Below are 18,953 nucleotides of genomic sequence, written 5' to 3' on the forward strand. Positions count from 1 at the left end.
ATTACATTTATGGAAAACGTTTTACGTAAAATGAATTACATTTTTTTGAAAAACATCTGGAAAACGTTTTATGATGTTTGAAAGATGTTATTTAAACATACTAATTGATGAGTTTTTTAAAAATTATTTATTACAATTATTAAATACAATAAATAATATTATTTATCATAAAACTTAATATTATTATTTTAAAACATTAAAACAATTTATTTTTTATTAAATATTATTTTTTATAATTTAGAAATAAAAATATGATAAATTATATTAATTATTTATTAAAGTAATAGTGTTATATTATATTTTAAAAATATTAATTAGTATATTTAAATATCTTTATTAAAATATTATTAGATTATTATATTAATATTAAATATATAAATAATATTATTCATTATTAAATATATAAGCAATTTATTATATATTTATTAAAATAAAAATAAACTATCTTATATTATTATAATATAATTGACTATTTTATTATAATATTAAAAATATAATATTATATTATTATAAATATTAAATATTTCAATAATTAATATTTTTGATGAAAATAATATTAAAATATTTTATTAATATTAAATTCATAAAATAAAATTATTTTGAGTATTTATTATTTGAAGTGAAAAGTTTGGAAAATGACTTACGGAAAATCAGACCGTAAGACATTTTTCAGAAAACACATAGGAAATTCTGTTGACCAGGAAAATGAATTATGTTGACAAACTAGTTTTCCTACAACCAAACACTTGAAAATATTTTTCGGAAAACGAATTACGTGAAACAAACACAGGAAAACATTTTCCGGAAAACGAATTACATGAAACAAACACAGGATTTCGGGGAAAACCAATTCCGTAATTCAAATTACGACAAACAAACATACACTAAGTTTTTAACTATGAGTACTAAAATGAAGTAAAAATTAAATATTAAGTATGATTTAAAAAAAATAAAAGTTTAAGTATTAGAACGATCAAAATTAATAGTTAATACTAATGTGTAGTTTACCCATAAACTTTCAATTGTTTTTCTAGTTTCGTTTTATTTTCTATTGATCCCCTTTCACAGGGGAAATTCTTATTTCTCTCCCGCCTAGTATTCCAATAGCCCGCTCTTCTCTCTCTTCTCATTTCCCTAAAGCCCTAATTCTTGAGTCTCCCCTAAGTCTCAATTTTAACTTCCGAGTCCTCAATCTTTACGGTTCCCCGTGGCTATTTTCTTGGTCATCGAAGGTCGGGGGAAGGAAAGAAGTTATTCTCAGCGTAGAAAATACAGAAAAGGAGAGAGTGGAAAAACAAAAGAAGTTTCTTCAGCTTTCGTTAATGGCGGTTAGGGTTTTCTATTGATCCTCTTTCACAGGGGAAATTCTTATTTCTCTCCCGCCTAGTATGCCAATAGCCCGCTCTTCTTTCCCTCTTCTCATTTCCCAAAAGCCCTAATTCCTGAATCTCCCCTAAGTCTCTCAATTTTAACTTCCGAGTCCTCAATCTTTACGGTTCCCCGTGGCTATTTTCTTGGTCATCGAAGGTCGGGGGAAGGAAAGAAGTTATTCTTAGCGTAGAAAATACAGAAAAGGAGAGAGTGGAAAAAGAAAAGAAGTTTCTTCAGCTTTCGTTAATGGCGGTTAGTGTTTTCTATTGATCTCCTTTCACAGGGGAAATTCTTATTTCTCTCCCGCCTAGTATTCCAATAGCCCGCTCTTCTCTCATTTCCCAAAAGCCCTAATTCCTGAGTCTCCCCTAAGTCTCTCAATTTTAACTTCCGAGTCCTCAATCTTTACGGTTCCCCGTGGCTTTTTTGGGATTCCAGAAATTTTGTAATCGGAGAGCGAGAAGATTCGATGGGCGCTCAAGAGAAATCTCAAGGCAACTCAAATTCGCTTCAGGTCAGTTCATCTTTATCTGCTCTTATTTGGGCCCTCTAAATTTTCCTTATTTTTTACCAGTTCACTCCTAGGATGAGTTGGGTATTTGCTTCGGCTTTTGTGTTTTTTTTCATTATCGAGGAATAATTGGAATTTACGGTGTAAGTAAAGTTCTTATCTTTCGATTAGTTCTAAATTCATTTCTGCTTTATAGGTAAAGTTGCGACTCTTTTTTTTCCTGTTGCGTAGTACTATTTATTAGGTTTTGGGTTGAAGTGTTTCGTGAAGTGAATTAACTTAAGAAATGTGGTCAGGGCTTTGTTTTTAGTCTTCGGTAAATGTTACGCATGAGAAATTTGGAATAAGTCATGATTCATTTTGCAGTATGTCTCTACTTCAGTTGATGACTACAGACTTTTTGAAATAAGTAGTTATTCATTCCACATGGTTAAATGCTTATGTTAGGTTACTAGTTAACTGGGATTTTAGCTTGTTTTGCTATGTTAGTTAAATGTAGGTGTTATTTTATGGGAAAAGGATATCATTGTCTAGTGAACTAGATTTGTACCATTTTCGGCCGGTGTTATATATTCTGTGAATTCATCACGAGTTTGAGAATTCTATTTAACTATTCTCTTCATTTTTTATTCAAATGATATCTTCTTATGGTAGAAGGGCTCATATAGCTGCTAAAGGTTTAACTTCATGTTGTGGGACTATGCAGTGTTTTAATGATATAATCCCCTGGTACACCAGACCTTTTTTCAGTCTGATGTTTGTTTCTTGAAATTTGCTCGAGTCTTCATATGCTATTGAACTAATCTCCTTTTTTGTGTCAATTTATCGTACTTATAAATTCAGCGAGTTAAAGTCTATCGTTTGAGTGAGGACGGTAAATGGGATGATCAAGGAACTGGGCATGTCACTGTTGATTACCTGGAGGTCTGTTCAGATCTTCTATTTGATTTAGGTTTTTCTGTTTTGAATCTGGATATACTGGATTTAGTTTTTGAAAATAAGTTATTTTGATGAAAATGTCTTCCTCATTATAAAAGCATGAACATATTATAATTCAGAGATCAGAAGAGTTGGCTTTGTTTGTTTTTGATGAAGAAGACAATGAGACGTTGCTTTTACACCGTATCAGCCCTGATGACATTTACAGAAAACAAGAAGGTATTCTTTTGCTTTCACTAAAAGCCACGTCTGTTATTTGTGAAAATATCAGTTTCATTGGATGATATGTGCATTTATTATCAGATACAATCATATCATGGAGGGATTCCGAGTATTCTACAGAATTAGCACTTAGTTTTCAAGAGAACACAGGATGCTCTTACATATGGTAATAATGTTTATAAATTGCTTCATCCTCTTTCAATGCTTTTGATCGCAATTTTTATATCCTTTCTCTTAGAGTTCACTGTGCTGGAAGTTTATGGTGTCAACCATTTTCCTTTCTTCTCCCCTTTGTTTATCCTCTTTCTCTATTGCAGGGACCACATCTGTAACGTCCAAAGAAATATGCATTTCGCTTCTCTCAACAGTAAGTTTTTCTTGAAATCCTTGAAGCTCTTAACTCTTCATTCAAGTTGATCCAACATTGTATCTGTGTAAATGGTTAACTCTCTTAGTAACTCTGGTCCAAACAAAGATTTTAGGTTGGAAATTTTCCAAAAAGTTCTTTTTAATCAAGTAGTATATTTTTCTTCTGCCTTAGAGGTAGGAAGACCTTAATTAAATGGGATTCTTTAGTTGAGTGGTCATCATCTTCGGCTTTGATGCACAGAATGATCATTTTCTGAGAATGTGCAATGTTTTTCTATTAGACATAATATAAAAGTTATCATTGTGTAATTTTGGAGTACCGTCATGAATAACAACTGTTTCATATGTTATTACTGCAGGTGAAACATTTCACTCAATGAATAGTGAGTTGAGGGAGTTGCCAGCTGTGGAGCTTACCACTCTCCCCATAATCCTCAAGGTTCTAATGTGATTCAGTCCTCTTGATTGTATTTTGTTTAGCTTTATTTTTGTTGCATGGTGTGAGTTTTTGGGTCTTTCCTTTAAAAGTATTGGATATTTTCAGTCATAATGCTTTTCATCCTCATTTCTTCCTTATTTTTCATATGAATTAAGGGGGTTTATTTATTTATTCATTTTTTATTTATGCATGCATCGGTTATCTATATTTGAGCTTATGCTATAATTACTTGTAAATTGTAATATGGAGTAAGTGGTTCTTTTAGTCTCTATATTTTCTGTATGCCCTGCTTATATTTTTGGAAAGCTTCTTCAGATTACTCTGCCTAAGAATACCTGTTTATACATTTTTTCATTAAGTTGATCGATTTTTCGCCGCAGATAATGACTGAGAGTGGCATTGATGATCAGATGCGGCTGACAGAACTAATATTAAATGATGTATGCTTCTTTGAAAACTTTGCTCAAGCATATGGATTTCTTCTGTATCTAGATCTTGTGCAGTTCAGTATTCTGTGATTAACTCCCATTGAACCTTTGATAATGTTGGTATTATGCCATATTAAGTTATTGGTTGTGGCTGTGTTATGATGTTTGTAGTTTGGTTTCCTCTGGCTTCTGTACCTTCTGAGATTGTGTAATCTCAGTGATTTTCCATTTCATATGGGAGAGAGATTAAACATCGTTCTTCTACATGTAACTATGAGCTTTATTTATTGGTTAATTTCATTTATTTTCCATATGTTTTTATTGTTTAATTTCCTGGTTTTCTTTGTTTCTGTTTCAACTTTGTATTTTAATAACTTTGTCTCGACTTTCGACATGTGTTAATTCTAAATACTCAGACATGCTAAACTGAGTTTGATCACAATGCAGCAAGATTTCTTTCAGAAGCTGGTGGAGCTATTTAGAATCTGCGAAGACTTGGAAAATATGGATGGTCTTCACATGATATTTAAAATAGTGAAGGGGATAAGTTAGTCCACTTTCACTTGAATGTTCTTTTTTAATTTTGTTAATACATGTTGTATTTTACAGCTGATTCGTGAATCCATGATTTATATTATTGGTTGTCTTACAGTTTTGCTCAATAGTGCTCAAATTTTTGAGAAAATATTTGGGGATGAATTGATCATGGATATTATTGGTTCTCTTGAATGTAAGTACACCACTATTTGTTTATGGATTTATCATCAGTGACTGTTTGTGGATTGAATTGGATATTCAATTTGCAATTTTACTTATATAACTGTTTGGATGTGGCCTTCAGTAATAAAATCATGTACAATTATTTTTTATGCTAATAACCTTTTTAATTTTTTTTTTCATTTTGAAAGTTCTATGTTTTCAAGTTTATTTCCCTGAAGTTGACAATTACTTGACGGTTTAGCTTGTTTTGGTATGATGGTTTCTTCTTCTTCTTCTTTGGTTTGCAGATGATCTGATGTTCCTCGGGTGCAACGCTATCGTAATTTTCTGAAAGATCATATTGTTTTTAAGGAGGTAATGTTTTCTTCAATGGGTCTTACTGCATACTGCGTAGGTGTATATAGGGGGTTTAGATCCGGTGAAATAATGTAAGAAAGAGTTTATTCATATTTTTTTACAGGCTGTTCCAATTAAAAATTCAATGGCCCTATCAAAAATTCACCAGACATACAGAGTTGGTTATTTGAAGGTAATGATCTTAAATGTTTACTTTTGAGTCATCCTCATGTCTTTAGATGTGTAATTCTTGCTTTTGATTGCTTCTTTCAGGATGTTGTTTTGGCAAGGGTATTGGATGAGGCTACAGTTGCCAGTCTCAATTCTATAATTCATTCTAACAATGCAATAGTAAGATTTTCATTGCTTCTTGTTAATATATTAGGCTATTTGTTTCTTTCGTCCTTAAACTGCTTATTGTTTTGTAGGTTATTTCTCTGTTGAAGGATGACAGCACCTTTATTCAGGAATTGTTTTCTAGGTTGAGATCACCCACCACAACTGCTGAATCAAAGAAAAATTTGGTAATTACCCACATTGAAGTTTAATTGTATAATTATTTTTCATTTGGTTATGAATGCTGCTTCATTTACTCTTGAAACTAATTGGTATGAGCGGCAGATTCTTGGAGATATAACTTTGTTGACTCTCAGTTTGTGCCCTTCTCTTTTTAGAATTTGAGGGAGATTATTGATTTTTTAATTTTTAAAAATCCATTTTGATGTTAGATTCCAGGCTGAAATAACAAAAAAAAATCCTTTGAACTTTATCACTTTGTCTAGGTATGTCCTTTGTTAGCAAGCCATCTCAGGTTTACAAGCGCTACACTCTTGGGTCAAGTCAAAGTGTAGGCTGCAAAGTAATTATTTAAGTAATCTTTGGAAGTTCTCTTACTTAGGTTATTTTCTATACAGTTGTCAGTTTCTCTTCTGTATTTATGACATCCGAAAATTAACAATTTATACTTCAGAATTCATCTTATTCTCAAGAGGTCATCAGGTTATGTCCTTAGAGCATGAACAATTGTGATTGTAGGTTGAAAGAAGAAAACCCCCTTCCTTCATCTTCAAAATCCATTCGCCTGTTAAATAGACCCATAATTGGATCCAATTCGGGAGACCATAACATCCTTACATTTCTAGTGTACCCAAATACGACATTAATCTATATTTTAGTCTGAAATAACAAAAAAATCCTTTAAACTTTATCACTCTGTCAAGGTATGTCCTTATACTTCTATTATACTTATATTGTACCTCAAATAAGTCATTAACTTTTAATTCTGTGGAAGCCCTTAACGTAAGTCTAACTTTCATTTGATATAAAGGCTTATATAGGTACAAATTGAAGAACAAGGGCTTATTGAGTACAATAGAAGTGTAGGGGTTTAACTTAATGAAATGAAAGCAGTTTAGGAGTTTCTTTTCGTATTTTACCATATGTTTTAATTCATTCATAAAATTTTTAGATTTTGATTAAATGAATTATGCTTAGTTCTGGACTGTGAGTTTGCTTAGAGCTTCCTTGCTTGTACTTTGTCTAAGGTGATCGGTTTTTTTGCTTTCTTGTATGCATTTAGATGTTAGATTTTTATATGGTCCTGAAAGGTCTTGCTTTGGGTGAGATCAAATATCTGAATGTTTTTCGGTTTTGAATATCTGCAGCTCTTTTCATGGTTCAACTATATGATTTATTCCAGTTGATTTGGCATTAATTATGTTGACTTTTTCTTTTTTCAATAGGTATATTTCTTGCACGAATTTTGTAGTTTAAGCAAGAGCCTGCAGATGGTGCAGCAGCTTCAACTATTTAGGTAGGTTTTTCTACAAGTTAGGCATCTCGTATTAGCATTCTTTTCATGTTGCTATCTTGATTCTGAAAGCTACTACTTCTCCAGGACTATATTTTAAACAATTAATTGGTTATATTTTGTGGCTGAATGGTTCTTTTTTCCCTATCATTTAGGGATCTTATAAATGAAGGTATATTTGACATTATCACTGATGCTCTGCAGAGTCGAGATAAAAAGCTTGTACTAACTGGGTAATTCAATTTTAGTATATCTCTTTATTATGTTTGTGACTTCCTGCTTAGTGTGTAAACTTTTCTTTCCCTAATTACAGTCCTAATAATAGATCTCAATAATGGATGCAGGACAGACATCCTCATACTGTTCTTGAATCAGGATCCAAACCTTCTGCGGTCTTATGTTGTTCGACCGGAAGGAATTTCTCTTTTAGGGCTTTTGGTACATACTTTATTCGAGATTTTTTGGATGATATGATGTACTTATTTCCTATCAAAAAAAGATATGATGTACTTATTGTATGGAAGCATTACTACTGGATGAACTTACGAGATATCGATCACTGTGTTAAATATGTTCTCTGTGGAGGTAGAATTAAAACTAATATAGTGTATGCTCACAGGTTAAAGGGATGATAACAGATTTTGGGGATGATATGCACTGTCAATTTCTTGAAATTCTCCGTAGTTTACTGGATTCGTTCACATTGTCAGGAGCCCAGGTGCCTACCTTTATCTCTATTTTTATGTGCAAATGTTATATTTTGGTAGATGGGAATTGTATAGACTTACAGTTAACCTAATTTACAAAATAATTGGGGTAGGTTACATGAATTCTTCAAGGCCACAAGACTTTTGGGTCTAGCCTATCCTTTTTTCCAATCTTTACGTGTCTTAAGTTGCTTTACTGCACGAGAATATGGTGCTTTTCTTTAATGCAGTTCTTAGAGAAGCACATAATTCTATAAATTAGATTCTAGGTGGTTGGAAGATGAGAGTCCTGAAAACAAGTTGAGTTGGCTTATGCATAGAGTTATAGAGTTAATTGATGAGATGAGTTCTTACAAAAGTTTGCTAAATTCATATTTTCACGTCTAACTTGCCTAATCAGAATTCTGTAAGCTTCGTTTTAAAAAAAAACTTCATTAGGCTTATGTTTGATCCTCTGGTTGTTGTAGATTACTAAGAGATTGTCACCATATAACTTAGATATCATCGAAGAAGAAAGATTAGTATTGATTTTCATGCCTCATATTTTGGTTGTGCAATATTTGGAATCAACAACATTTTTTGCCTTCACTTGTGCAGGTGGAAGAGTTTTGTATGTTGAACTTTGTTTTATTATATGTATCTGTTTATTATTGGAAAAATGTCAAACTTTAAGATAAGTTTTAATCTAATTTCCTTATGCTGGTTTCATTGCTAGTTCCTTTTTTATTTACCATTTCCATTTTTTCCCTGTAAGTGCTTGACCTCATTTCATTTTTATTGCAGAGAGATACGATTGTTGATATCTTTTATGAGAAGCATTTGGGTCAGCTTATTGATGTCATAATATTATCATGTCCTGATGTGGCTGGGCAGTCAACAAGTAATTTGACGAGCAGTGCTGAAAGTCAAAATAGCACAACACCTGAAATTCTGTTAAACATATGTGAATTGCTTTGCTTTTGTGTTGTGCACCATCCTTACAGAATAAAGTAATCTCTTGGATACTTTTTATGTATCATTTAGAAAATTTTGGCTTATGAATCTAAGATGTTATTTGGCCTTTTCTTAATTGCTCAGGTGTAGTTTTCTCCTTAACAACGTTATAGACAAAGTTTTGTTACTTACACGGAGAAGGGAAAAATACCTAGTAGTTGCTGCAGTTCGCTTTGTTCGCACTATTCTCTCTCGTCGTGTAAGTGAGTTCAGTTCAAGCTTTAGAATAATTCTATCCCATCAAAGTTGAAATGTTCACACTCACCCTTGATGATATCTTTAGAATGAAAAATGGCATTGATATATGAAATTGGAGGTGAAACAATTTAGTGTCCAACTGTGCTTGACTGTTGTTGGTTTCTTATGGGGACATGGAGAATTAGTTTCTCAGTTCGAAGATCTATTTATCTTTTGAGATATGTGGTATGTATATGTGGCTCTGATTCTTCATTTTACCTCATGTTATGCTGGATATCATTTGACACCGTCGTCAAAGTGGACATAAGCTTTGGCCTAGAGACACCAAATGATAATGGACGCATGCCATCTCATATAGGGGTACTATGAATAACATAAAACGCGGTTTGCTAATTGTTGGCATATCTTCTGCCTCTGGTGTTTCTACTGTTGTTGTTTCAGATGGCTCAGTTAAAAATTGAGTTATTCTGTTTGAATGATTGCTACACTACTGGGAAGGGTATTAAATTATTAATAGGAGAGGATGGACACCTTTTCACTTCCTTTTCTGAACTTTTTCCTCATAGCCTGTTGTGCATGTGATTGTATATATTTTTTTCATTTTTGTGCATTTGTAAGATACAATTTCTAGGACTTCGATTTTCCCGTTTTTATAATTATTTCAATTTATTGCAAATTAGCAAATTTATGGACACGATTTGATTAAAAGCTATTACATCTTTTAACTGATTAAGCTTTCATTTTGCAGGATGAACATCTGATAAATCATTTTGTTAAGAAAAACCTTCTCAAACCAGTTGTTGATGCTTTTGTTGCTAATGGAAATCGTTACAATGTACTGAACTCTGCGGTCTTGGAACTTTTTGAATATATCCGGAAGGTGGAATATTTATCTGCTGCTCTAAATAGTGATGTTAGACATTTCTTGATGATTCTTTCTGCTAATAACTTTGTTTCATGCAGGAAAATGTGAAATTATTAGTTAAACACATAGTTGATTCATTTTGGGATCAGTTGGTTAAGTTTGAGAATTTGGCTTCCATTCACTCTCTGAAAGTCAAGTATGAACAGGTATGCCAGTTAGTTACTAACCTATTTTACTGCTGAGATTTTCAGATCCAGACTTTCATTGATATGACTTGTCTGTTTGCAGTGCTTGGAAAATTGTGGAACAAAAGCGAATGTTAATGTGTTGGACTCAAGAGAACGAATTGATAAGCGTGCTCTAGGGAAAGAGGAGGAAGACAATTTCAATGAGGACGGGTATGCTTTCATCAACAGATGTGTTTAGACTTCTCCCACTGAGCCATTTTCACTATAGTGATTATATCTGGATGCATATGCAGTGACGAAGAGGATACAACATCTGAATCTTTCACTCGGAAAGTACAATCTCAGCCTGTTTCATCTGATGGAGTTGCTGCAAGTTGCCCATCATTAAGGTATTTCAGCCTTAACCTCATCCTAGATGGTTGATGACTGAAAATGCTGTACGGTGTGCTTGGGTTCATAATTGATATTTTTGTTCTGATTATTTAGCCCAAGATCTGGCGGACTCGTTGACTATGATGATGATGATGATGATGATGAAGACTACAGACCACCCGCCAAGAAGCAGACTGAAACATCAGAGGATGATGAAGGAGGCCTGGAGCCCCTTAAGTTAAAGCGAAAGTTGATTTCTAGGGAGCATGAGGACGATCTAGCTTATAAGAAGCAGGGTCTGGGTAAAAGCTCCAAATCAAGAGAGAGTGTATTTGCGACTTTGCGTTCGACCCTAAGCCAGGCAGTGCTGCCAAGTAAGAAAACTGCAAATGCCGTGCCTTTATCTAGTCAATCAGCTGATGGGAACAAAGGTTCGGGTGAGAAAAATCATACAGAAACAGAATCTAGCAGTGTGAGAAGTTCTGATAAAAGTAGTTCAGAAGAGGACAGCCAGAGAGATAAGGAACCTCCCAGAAACAGTTCAGATTGCTTGCATAGCTCCTTGGACAATAGACAACTTAGTGGCGAGGACTGTCCCTTGGTACCACCAAAATCCTCACCTGAAATGGCTGTGAATGGATCTTAAGGGTAATTTCGGAGAATCACTATGCACAGTTTAACTCGTTTTCTTGATTGTTGAATTCGACTCAAGGATTTGCTTGGTGACTAAAGGGTCTCGGCATTGGCTACCACAGAACCAGATTCAGAAACATTGGGAAGTGGATGAGAAAGAAATTCGAATTGTTTTGTCCGTTGGTGATGGATGATCCAGTGCAAGCGGAGGTGCAGGAAAATTATACTGAAGTATGCAAAAAGCCAGGAGGCTTTTCCGATGCTTTGAGCTCTGAGCTTTGGACTTTCTGCTTTTAGGCTCACCACCAAACTGTTGCTTCTGTAGAAACATACCTGTTTTTGTCTAATTTTTAACTTTTTTTTTTTAAAAAAAAGAATATATTTTAGCATTCTGAACCGACTGATAGAGAGACTGGGGCATGCACAAGTGTTGTTGAGTTTTGGTGGTGGGTGTTGTATAGAGGAAAGGCCAAGTTTTATTGTTTGTAGGCTAAAAATCTCATCAATAGACCCACTTTGTACATTACAAGTTGGTAAGTACATTTTTTTTTCTATTTCCCTTATGTTCATCATCCTTTTTCTTTTTGCTCAATTGAATACAAAATTGGATATATATACAAATTAATGATAACATGTTAGAAACGCTTCATTTTCTTCTAAATTGGTTAACAAATGCATTTTTCCAAAATTGAATATTATGATAAAAGCAATACACAATATGATAATACAAATAAAAATAATTAAAAAAAATAACATAAAACAAGCCTATGAATTCAAAGCTCGTAGGATTTTTAGTGACAGAAGCTGCAAACTAGGGGGATTTGGTTGGATGCTGGGATTTGAGCCCAGGTCTCCACGGTCATAACGCGGAATTCTTACTACTAAACTACAATCACTTCGTTGATACATTTAGCTCAACAATAATAATTATTTAGAATCTAGGATTTATCTCTCTTGTTTTGTCATGTTGAGTCTGCCCGGTTGATACATGGACCCAAACTTCCAAATTTTACGTTTTATTGCCTGATGGCTGCAATACTTTGCTTCCCAGACATTGTCTAGCTTCTCCATGTTCATAAATGTCTTGTAGTGTGTGTATATAGGGACTATATAAAAATAATACACATATAATATGTTTCCTGTCTCATTATGCGTATACTTGACATGGCTATTTCTCTCATAAACTAGTAGTGCGGCAAGGAACCGGAACGCCGGCTGGTAGTGGTACTGAAACCATGGTGGAGCCACCAACGCTGGAAGAGGCGGGAGTAAAGCTGGAAAACTCCTAGGGTGAGGGCCCGGCATGCTGTCCACTTGCAGAACCATGTGGTTTGCTGGTCCTGCACTTGCCATGGTGGGCGGAACCATTGGCTCGAGCTAAATGGTGTGTATGAGTGGCGGCGTTGTGAACGCCTCGAGCAGCACGCCAGCACCCTGGATAGCTCCTTCAAAGGCGGCCAAAGGGTAAACCAGGAACCGATGGGCTACGCGTTGCAGCTTATTTATTTTGTATTCTACTGGACAATGGGTTCCGAGTTTGTGTTCGAACGAGTATATTTAAATTTTGAAATGTTTCCGAAATATTTTTGGAGAGTTGTATTTTCGTAGTCATTATATATATATATATATATATATATATATAAACGAAACGAAACGGATATCGAATATAATTTTTTGAACAGTTTAGGTAAGAGGAATTTTGCTCCTAGGCATCGAAAACTTAAAAAATAAAATAAACAGTCAAAGCTAACACATTCAAAACAGCAAAATCACAGAGCTTGTTGCTTCCACAAAATTTCAAAATGGACATCCATAAGCAAAGATCATGAGATAAAACTATATCATCACATTCACTGCTGCTGCTGCTGCTGATTGATGATGATCACGACTTTCATACTTCAAACAGTTGAACGGAAGTATCGAAGATTAGAGACGTTAATCCGTCGGTTTATAGACACTTCCAAACCGAAATTGAATGCATCGGCGTTCCCTTCCAACCTATGAGTAGACTTTTTCCATTCATATCGAGCGTACAGCAAGTTCCACAGGCAAAATTTTTTAGAATAAGGTCTACCTGGTACCTGGATAACATGCTTAATGCCGCCTCCTCCATCCCATACCGAACGAAAAACGCCCTCCAAACATCGAACTTCACGTGCCGGACCTTCCTTTCGTCGCCTTCACTCGCTATCATGTTCCGAATACCCTCACAAAAGAACACTGATTCTATGATCTCTCTGCTTTTGATATCATGTTTCATGCAAGTTGCGATGCAATCGAAGTATGCACCGAAGAAAAACAGTACTTCGATGAAACGGTTCACGAAGATTGGTGAGTTATGGTTGGCTTCGATTTCGGTTACCACCATTAAACAAGGATTCATAACTCTGAGTACCCTCATTATATTTTCGATCCGGTTCGGCATCACGAGCATTTTCTGGAAAGCAAACCCCGCATATGCCACAATGGATTCTTCGGCATCAATTTCAAAGAGATCTTCTTTAAGATCTAACATATCCGAGACCATAACAACCTTGAAGGCAAAGGGTATTCCTAAGCTCTGAGCAAAACCCAAGAGCCTCTTGCCGGTGCCCTCAACGTAAGCCTTCGCTTTGGTCGAAATGGCTGTTATTTTCAGGAGCTCCATACGGCATTCGTGTTGTTGAGATGCAAGAGCTTGCATTAAGATAGTCCACTGAACACCATGTCTTATTTCAAGATCAATTATGTGAACCTTTTTTGCATCAGCAACATTTTCCACAATGGCCTGGATCCCTGCAAATTGGGTAACCTTTGAAAAAGGAAGCTCTTGATGACATGCCAATACAGCCGGGTTCATGGTCATCATCGCCTTGTCGATATCAAAAAACGGCCTCCACTTTAAACCCTTTGACGAACTTCTTTCGATCTTCTCTCGAAGCGCCTCGGTGAAATAATAGACTACTCGCTGAACTGGATTTCCGGTTTTCGACGACATGAAATCACATTGTTTAAGCAATCTGCCAGCACTTTCATATTGTTGGTACCCTATTTTTTCTGCAGTGGCTAGAAGAAGCACAGCAAGCTCGACGTCTCTCGTCTCCTGGTCCGACAATCCCGAAAAACAAACATTAGAAGGTTGATCAATCATGGAGATTCCATCAACACTTTGGCCACATGACTTTATAAACATCTCTCCAGCAATCCTCATGATTTCTTCAGTCGAAAAATTTCGGTCTTCATCATCCCGAGCGTCGGATACGGTTATATCATCTTCTATTCTTCCTTCCCCATGCAAACGTTTGAATCCATTGCCGTAGCTGTTCAGCAGTCCAAGGGAAGATAAACAACGAGGCTGCTGTCTTCCCTTCTTTTTCTCATCAATATCCTCACAAACTCCATCCCTGATCCGACCGAGCTCCGTGATTTCATTGAAACATGTCGGAATCAATGGAGATTGAGCATTGAAACTCACACCATCAAGGAAATCACAACACCTAATATTCTGTTGCTGCTGCTGCAGGCCTCGTTTCGAGTAACCGAAACCTGTGGCAGCCATTGATTCATCTCCATAGAATTCATAATCAGAAGGCAAGGAATCAATGGCTACAGTTTCACCCCAAGCTTCAACACCATAAAAACCACTTTGTTTCCCTTTAATACCGCCAGTAAAGCTCTCGAATCCTTTATCGGAAGGACTTAACTTATCTGGAGCTGCATAAATATTAAAGTCGTCCCAAGAATGCACATAATTCCCCATGGTAGACAGAAATGGAAACTAAGAGACCCCTCAAGGAAACTATATAGAAAGCACTCAACAATTCCAACTAATTCAATATGATGTATAAAAGAAAATATTTTTATGAACAAGAAGGAATATTTTAGTATATTGTCCAATGAAAGAGTCTTATTGATGTTTCCAAGGTGGCCTGCACCATTGATGGAAATCAACCACATTTACTTGAATGCCACTTGGACTAATGAATGAGTTCTGTAATACAATTAGACAAACAGTTGGTATCCGAGTTCAAACTATGTTACTCAAACTTAGTATGAGTAAATTTCTTCTTTCCGATAATATGACCGATATGGACGTTTCGGACCTAAGTGCTTTAGAAAAATTGAAGTGTCGGAGGTTTATTTATATGTCACAGTCTACCTGATATCATCTTGTCGGGAAAGTAATGAATCAGACAATTGCATGGTTACAAGCACTAAGAAAAACATAGAACGGTAAGCAAATAAGAAACAAAAAAGATTAAATAGCTTTGAATAATCATAAAGTAAAACTTTGAAAAGGACTTGAAAATGAGATCTGACAATGCAGCCTGCAACAAAGACTGGAGCTTTGAGATTGACAACCAGGAAATTTACTTACATTTTTGTCCTTTGTACATATTTCCATTGCCATCTCCATTTTTATGTATTTTTGGAGGAAAATCAACTTATTAGCTTAGTCATCAACTTGGGGTTTTCCCAATGATGATGGTGTCATAACTTGGTTTTTAAAATCATTAAAATTTTACAATCACAAAGCTCATAAAAGACCTTGCTCTTGACAGAATTGGGATTTTAAAAGGTTGAAATAGATTAGGAGAAGAGAAAATGGTGGAAATAGAGAAAGGAGAAGAGAAATGGTGAGCTTCTGTTACTGTGGTTAGGTAAATGAATACATCCTCCTCGAACAAACGAGTTCGAAATGAATAAAATAGCAACAATGAGGGAGAGAGAGCATCGTCACTCGGTAGGAGCTCGAGCTCGAGCTCAAACATTAGAAGTGAAAAATGACAGTTCAATAGTCACCTTCAATTCTCATCTCAGAAATAATATAATGGAACCATTTCCGCATCAGTCAGTGAAATCAAAGGGAGAATCTCAACATGCAATCGAAGGTTGAGCCTTTGCCTGTGTTGCTTTGTAGCAAGCAAGACTGCATAATGGAAGCTTCGACTTGGAATCTCGATACTTGTATGGATTTGTACAATTCAGACCCGCGCATTTTTCTCGTGGCGGTGGATAACTAGAGGGAAAAGAAATGCATAAATAACATGAAATTAATGGAAAAACATAAAGACAGACGGATTTATAAGAGTACCTTGATGGTGCTGAATTGAATAGCTGTGGTAGACCGATATCTTCGGAAAATGTAACTGTTGTTCCACTAGGACTCATAACCCATCTCACTGTGTTCGATGCAAGAGTTTCGGATTTGGTAGCTTTTTCCTGCATCAATAACAGCATCAAAATGAATGAAAATAACACTACAAAGCACACAGAAAGATGCATGATACCTAAAAAGAGTCACGAACCTGTGCCAATTCATCCCGCTGCTTCTTCATCTTATCCTCCTTTTTCTTTCTTGCGGAATCCTGACCGAGTATTTTTCTGATTGCCTCAGCCTAAGACAAATTCAAAGACCCTACTGAATATCGTTTCTCAAATGATCATGGAGCAACAGTAAAATGAGACAAAAGAAATAGTGGGTTAAAAACCTCAGCATCCCGGGCTGCTTTCTCGGACTGCATTCTACGTCTCTGTGCAGCCACGGCCTTCTTCAACTGTAGCTCCACTTCAGAAAGTATCTCCTTTTGCTCTATAATAAACAATTATTATTAAAGCAATCAATTTCGCGATCTTCAGCATTTAAAGCTCAAATATACTTAAAAACACATTGAGGCTGAATCACCAATCCAACTTATTAAAAGGGAAGTTAAGTGAAAGGATTAAAGTAGGGTTAAAAACAAATGGATGTAAACAAAGTAGTGAGTGAGGGAATTGCTAACTTTTAGGTGGTGCAGTAGGTAAACCATCTTGGAACTCAACAAGACCAGCACCTGGACCAGATAAGTGATCTTTCCAAGACTGAAGAGCAACATTACGAGTAGTGTGAGTTGATTTGGTTCTTCCATCCACAAAAAAATCAACCGATCCACTTCTCATCTTCTTCCTTTTAGATCCAGGCTCTTCGTTGGATTCCCACTCGTCCTCTTCCACATAATCTCTATCCTCACAAATAGCACTCTCTCTCCCGTTTATCTCATCCTCTTCATCTTCATGATTCGAGACACCATTTGAAGCATTCAGTCTCCCAAGATAACGGATTTCCTCGTCTTCATCATCGTCATCACTATTTTTGCCTACATCCAAGACACGCCTCTTAGGAACCCGCTTGCTCTTACGAGTTGGCTCATTTCTGTCAGTTTCATTCTCATGTGCCTTTCCCCTAGAAGAATGTCCCTTTCCATAACCCGAGCCACTTCTGGATAAATCCTTCCATTGAACTCCATAGCCTTCTTCCTGATCAGAAAGATGGGAGCCTTTCTTGCTCTGCAGTGAGTGTTTATGCAACAAATCATCAGCTCACAAAAAGTTCAATTGCATTATAAAGAATACCCGAAGAACAAATGAGACACAATAAATTTGTATATATACACACATGTGCATATATACGGCAAAAATAAAAGTAAAATGACAACGAGACTAGATCAAAGACTTATTTTCCAAAACCTGTACGAGAAACCTCTTCCCATTGCAATGACAAATGGAATAGAGAAGGATCAATTTCATAGTTCACACCAGATTGCTGATCATGACAAATAAATTCTATACAAACAATATAACCAGGCAGTGCTGTGTTCGAATAAGATGGAAATACCAGAAAAAGGGGCCTTTCTACGGCTTGAGAAACTTCAGAGAAATTGGAATACTTAGTTAAGCTAGGCTCGCTGCCAAAGGCATGATCAGCAGTGGAGTTAGTGTGGATCATACGCGTAACCCCACCAAGCTTGAGCTTAAGTTTCAGCTTATTCTCATTTCCAAAACCATTATAACCGTTCTTAAAATTTTGATCTTTGTTGCCACTAAAACCTATGGTTGGTGTTGGCGATGACATTAAAACATGATTATGCGTAAATGTCGGTAGAGTAACACGTGGACGACGTAACATGCCACTCCTCTTCTTCTTCATGGCACTACCCACGACAGCTAACGCCGGCCCGCCAAAGCTTTCCATAATGGCCAGGAGATCCAAGTCTTAAGTAGCAAATGATACGAGTAAGCTCAAAACAGACAGCGAAAAAAAATTAAGAAAACAATTCAAACCACAAAAGAAATTCAATAATCATGTTCACAATAAATTAAAACAAGAACAAAATTCTTAGCAGATAACAAATCCCATACTTCTTTAGTCAACTAGGTCCTTTACAAGTCTAAATCAATATTAATATAGTAGAAAATCAACCAAACCCAACTTTAAAAAACAATCCTAGATGTTTCCATTTCATATTTACCTAATAAGAAAAAGTATTAAATAAAAAACTAAAAAATAATATTCACTTTGAAGCTCAAAATCTTCAATGCTAAGGCAAAGATCGATTAAAAAAGGCTGCATTTTCACCCTAAAAACTACAACAATGAACTTAACAAAAGATTTAATTTTCCGGAAACTAGCTTAAAAGTATACACGTTTGAAATATCAAAAGCAATAAAAATCGAAGCTTTCTACGAGATTTTCCAAGTAAACAAACAAAGGGTAAGAAAAACCGACAAAGAAGAAAATGAATAAAGAAAAATGTAAACACTTACCCAATTACAAGAACTGAAAAAGAGAGGTAGTCCCTTTACAGAGGGAGGGATTTGTCAAATTTTCCTTTGCTTTTCTGTTCTGAGGAAAATTTGGGTTTGAGAAAGAGGAGGGTTTAGCTCTTACGAGGATGGCTTTGGTAAAGGATACTGTAAGTAGGAATTTCCAGTTTTCCGCTCCGTTTTTATTTTCAATTTCTTTTTTTCGCTCCTAAACAGTGGGCTTGGACCCACTTTTCTTTTATTTGTTTATTTATTGTTAATTTTTATTTACTAACCGGCGGTGATGGGC

The 18,953-nt window shown here is 35.5% G+C and overlaps 2 protein-coding genes and 1 pseudogene across 2 annotated transcripts; 1 reads left to right on the forward strand and 2 right to left on the reverse strand.

Moving 5' to 3' along the window:
• Nucleotides 1–1,046: 1,046 nt before the first annotated feature.
• LOC120218470 lies at nucleotides 1,047–11,464 on the forward strand (annotated as a pseudogene).
• Nucleotides 11,465–12,860: 1,396 nt separating this feature from the next.
• LOC120218368 (DELLA protein RGL1-like) lies at nucleotides 12,861–14,887 on the reverse strand. Its single transcript, XM_039215322.1, has one exon. It carries the CDS (start codon nucleotides 14,838–14,840, stop codon nucleotides 13,050–13,052), a length of 1,791 nt encoding a protein of 596 aa, XP_039071253.1. The 5' UTR covers nucleotides 14,841–14,887; the 3' UTR covers nucleotides 12,861–13,049.
• Nucleotides 14,888–15,738: 851 nt separating this feature from the next.
• Nucleotides 15,739–18,732, reverse strand: LOC120218363. Its single transcript, XM_039215318.1, has 7 exons — nucleotides 18,665–18,732; nucleotides 17,736–18,112; nucleotides 16,864–17,407; nucleotides 16,573–16,673; nucleotides 16,390–16,479; nucleotides 16,176–16,303; nucleotides 15,739–16,100 (listed from the first exon to the last, which is right to left on the reverse strand). Exons 2-7 carry the CDS (start codon nucleotides 18,090–18,092, stop codon nucleotides 15,956–15,958), a joined length of 1,365 nt encoding a protein of 454 aa, XP_039071249.1. The 5' UTR covers nucleotides 18,093–18,112; nucleotides 18,665–18,732; the 3' UTR covers nucleotides 15,739–15,955.
• Between the last annotated feature and the right edge of the window lie 221 nt (nucleotides 18,733–18,953).

Source organism: Hibiscus syriacus, unplaced genomic scaffold, assembly GCF_006381635.1.
Source record: "Hibiscus syriacus cultivar Baekdansim isolate YM2019G1 unplaced genomic scaffold, ASM638163v2 tig00110198_pilon, whole genome shotgun sequence".
In the NCBI taxonomy this organism is placed as follows: Eukaryota; Viridiplantae; Streptophyta; class Magnoliopsida; order Malvales; family Malvaceae; genus Hibiscus; species Hibiscus syriacus.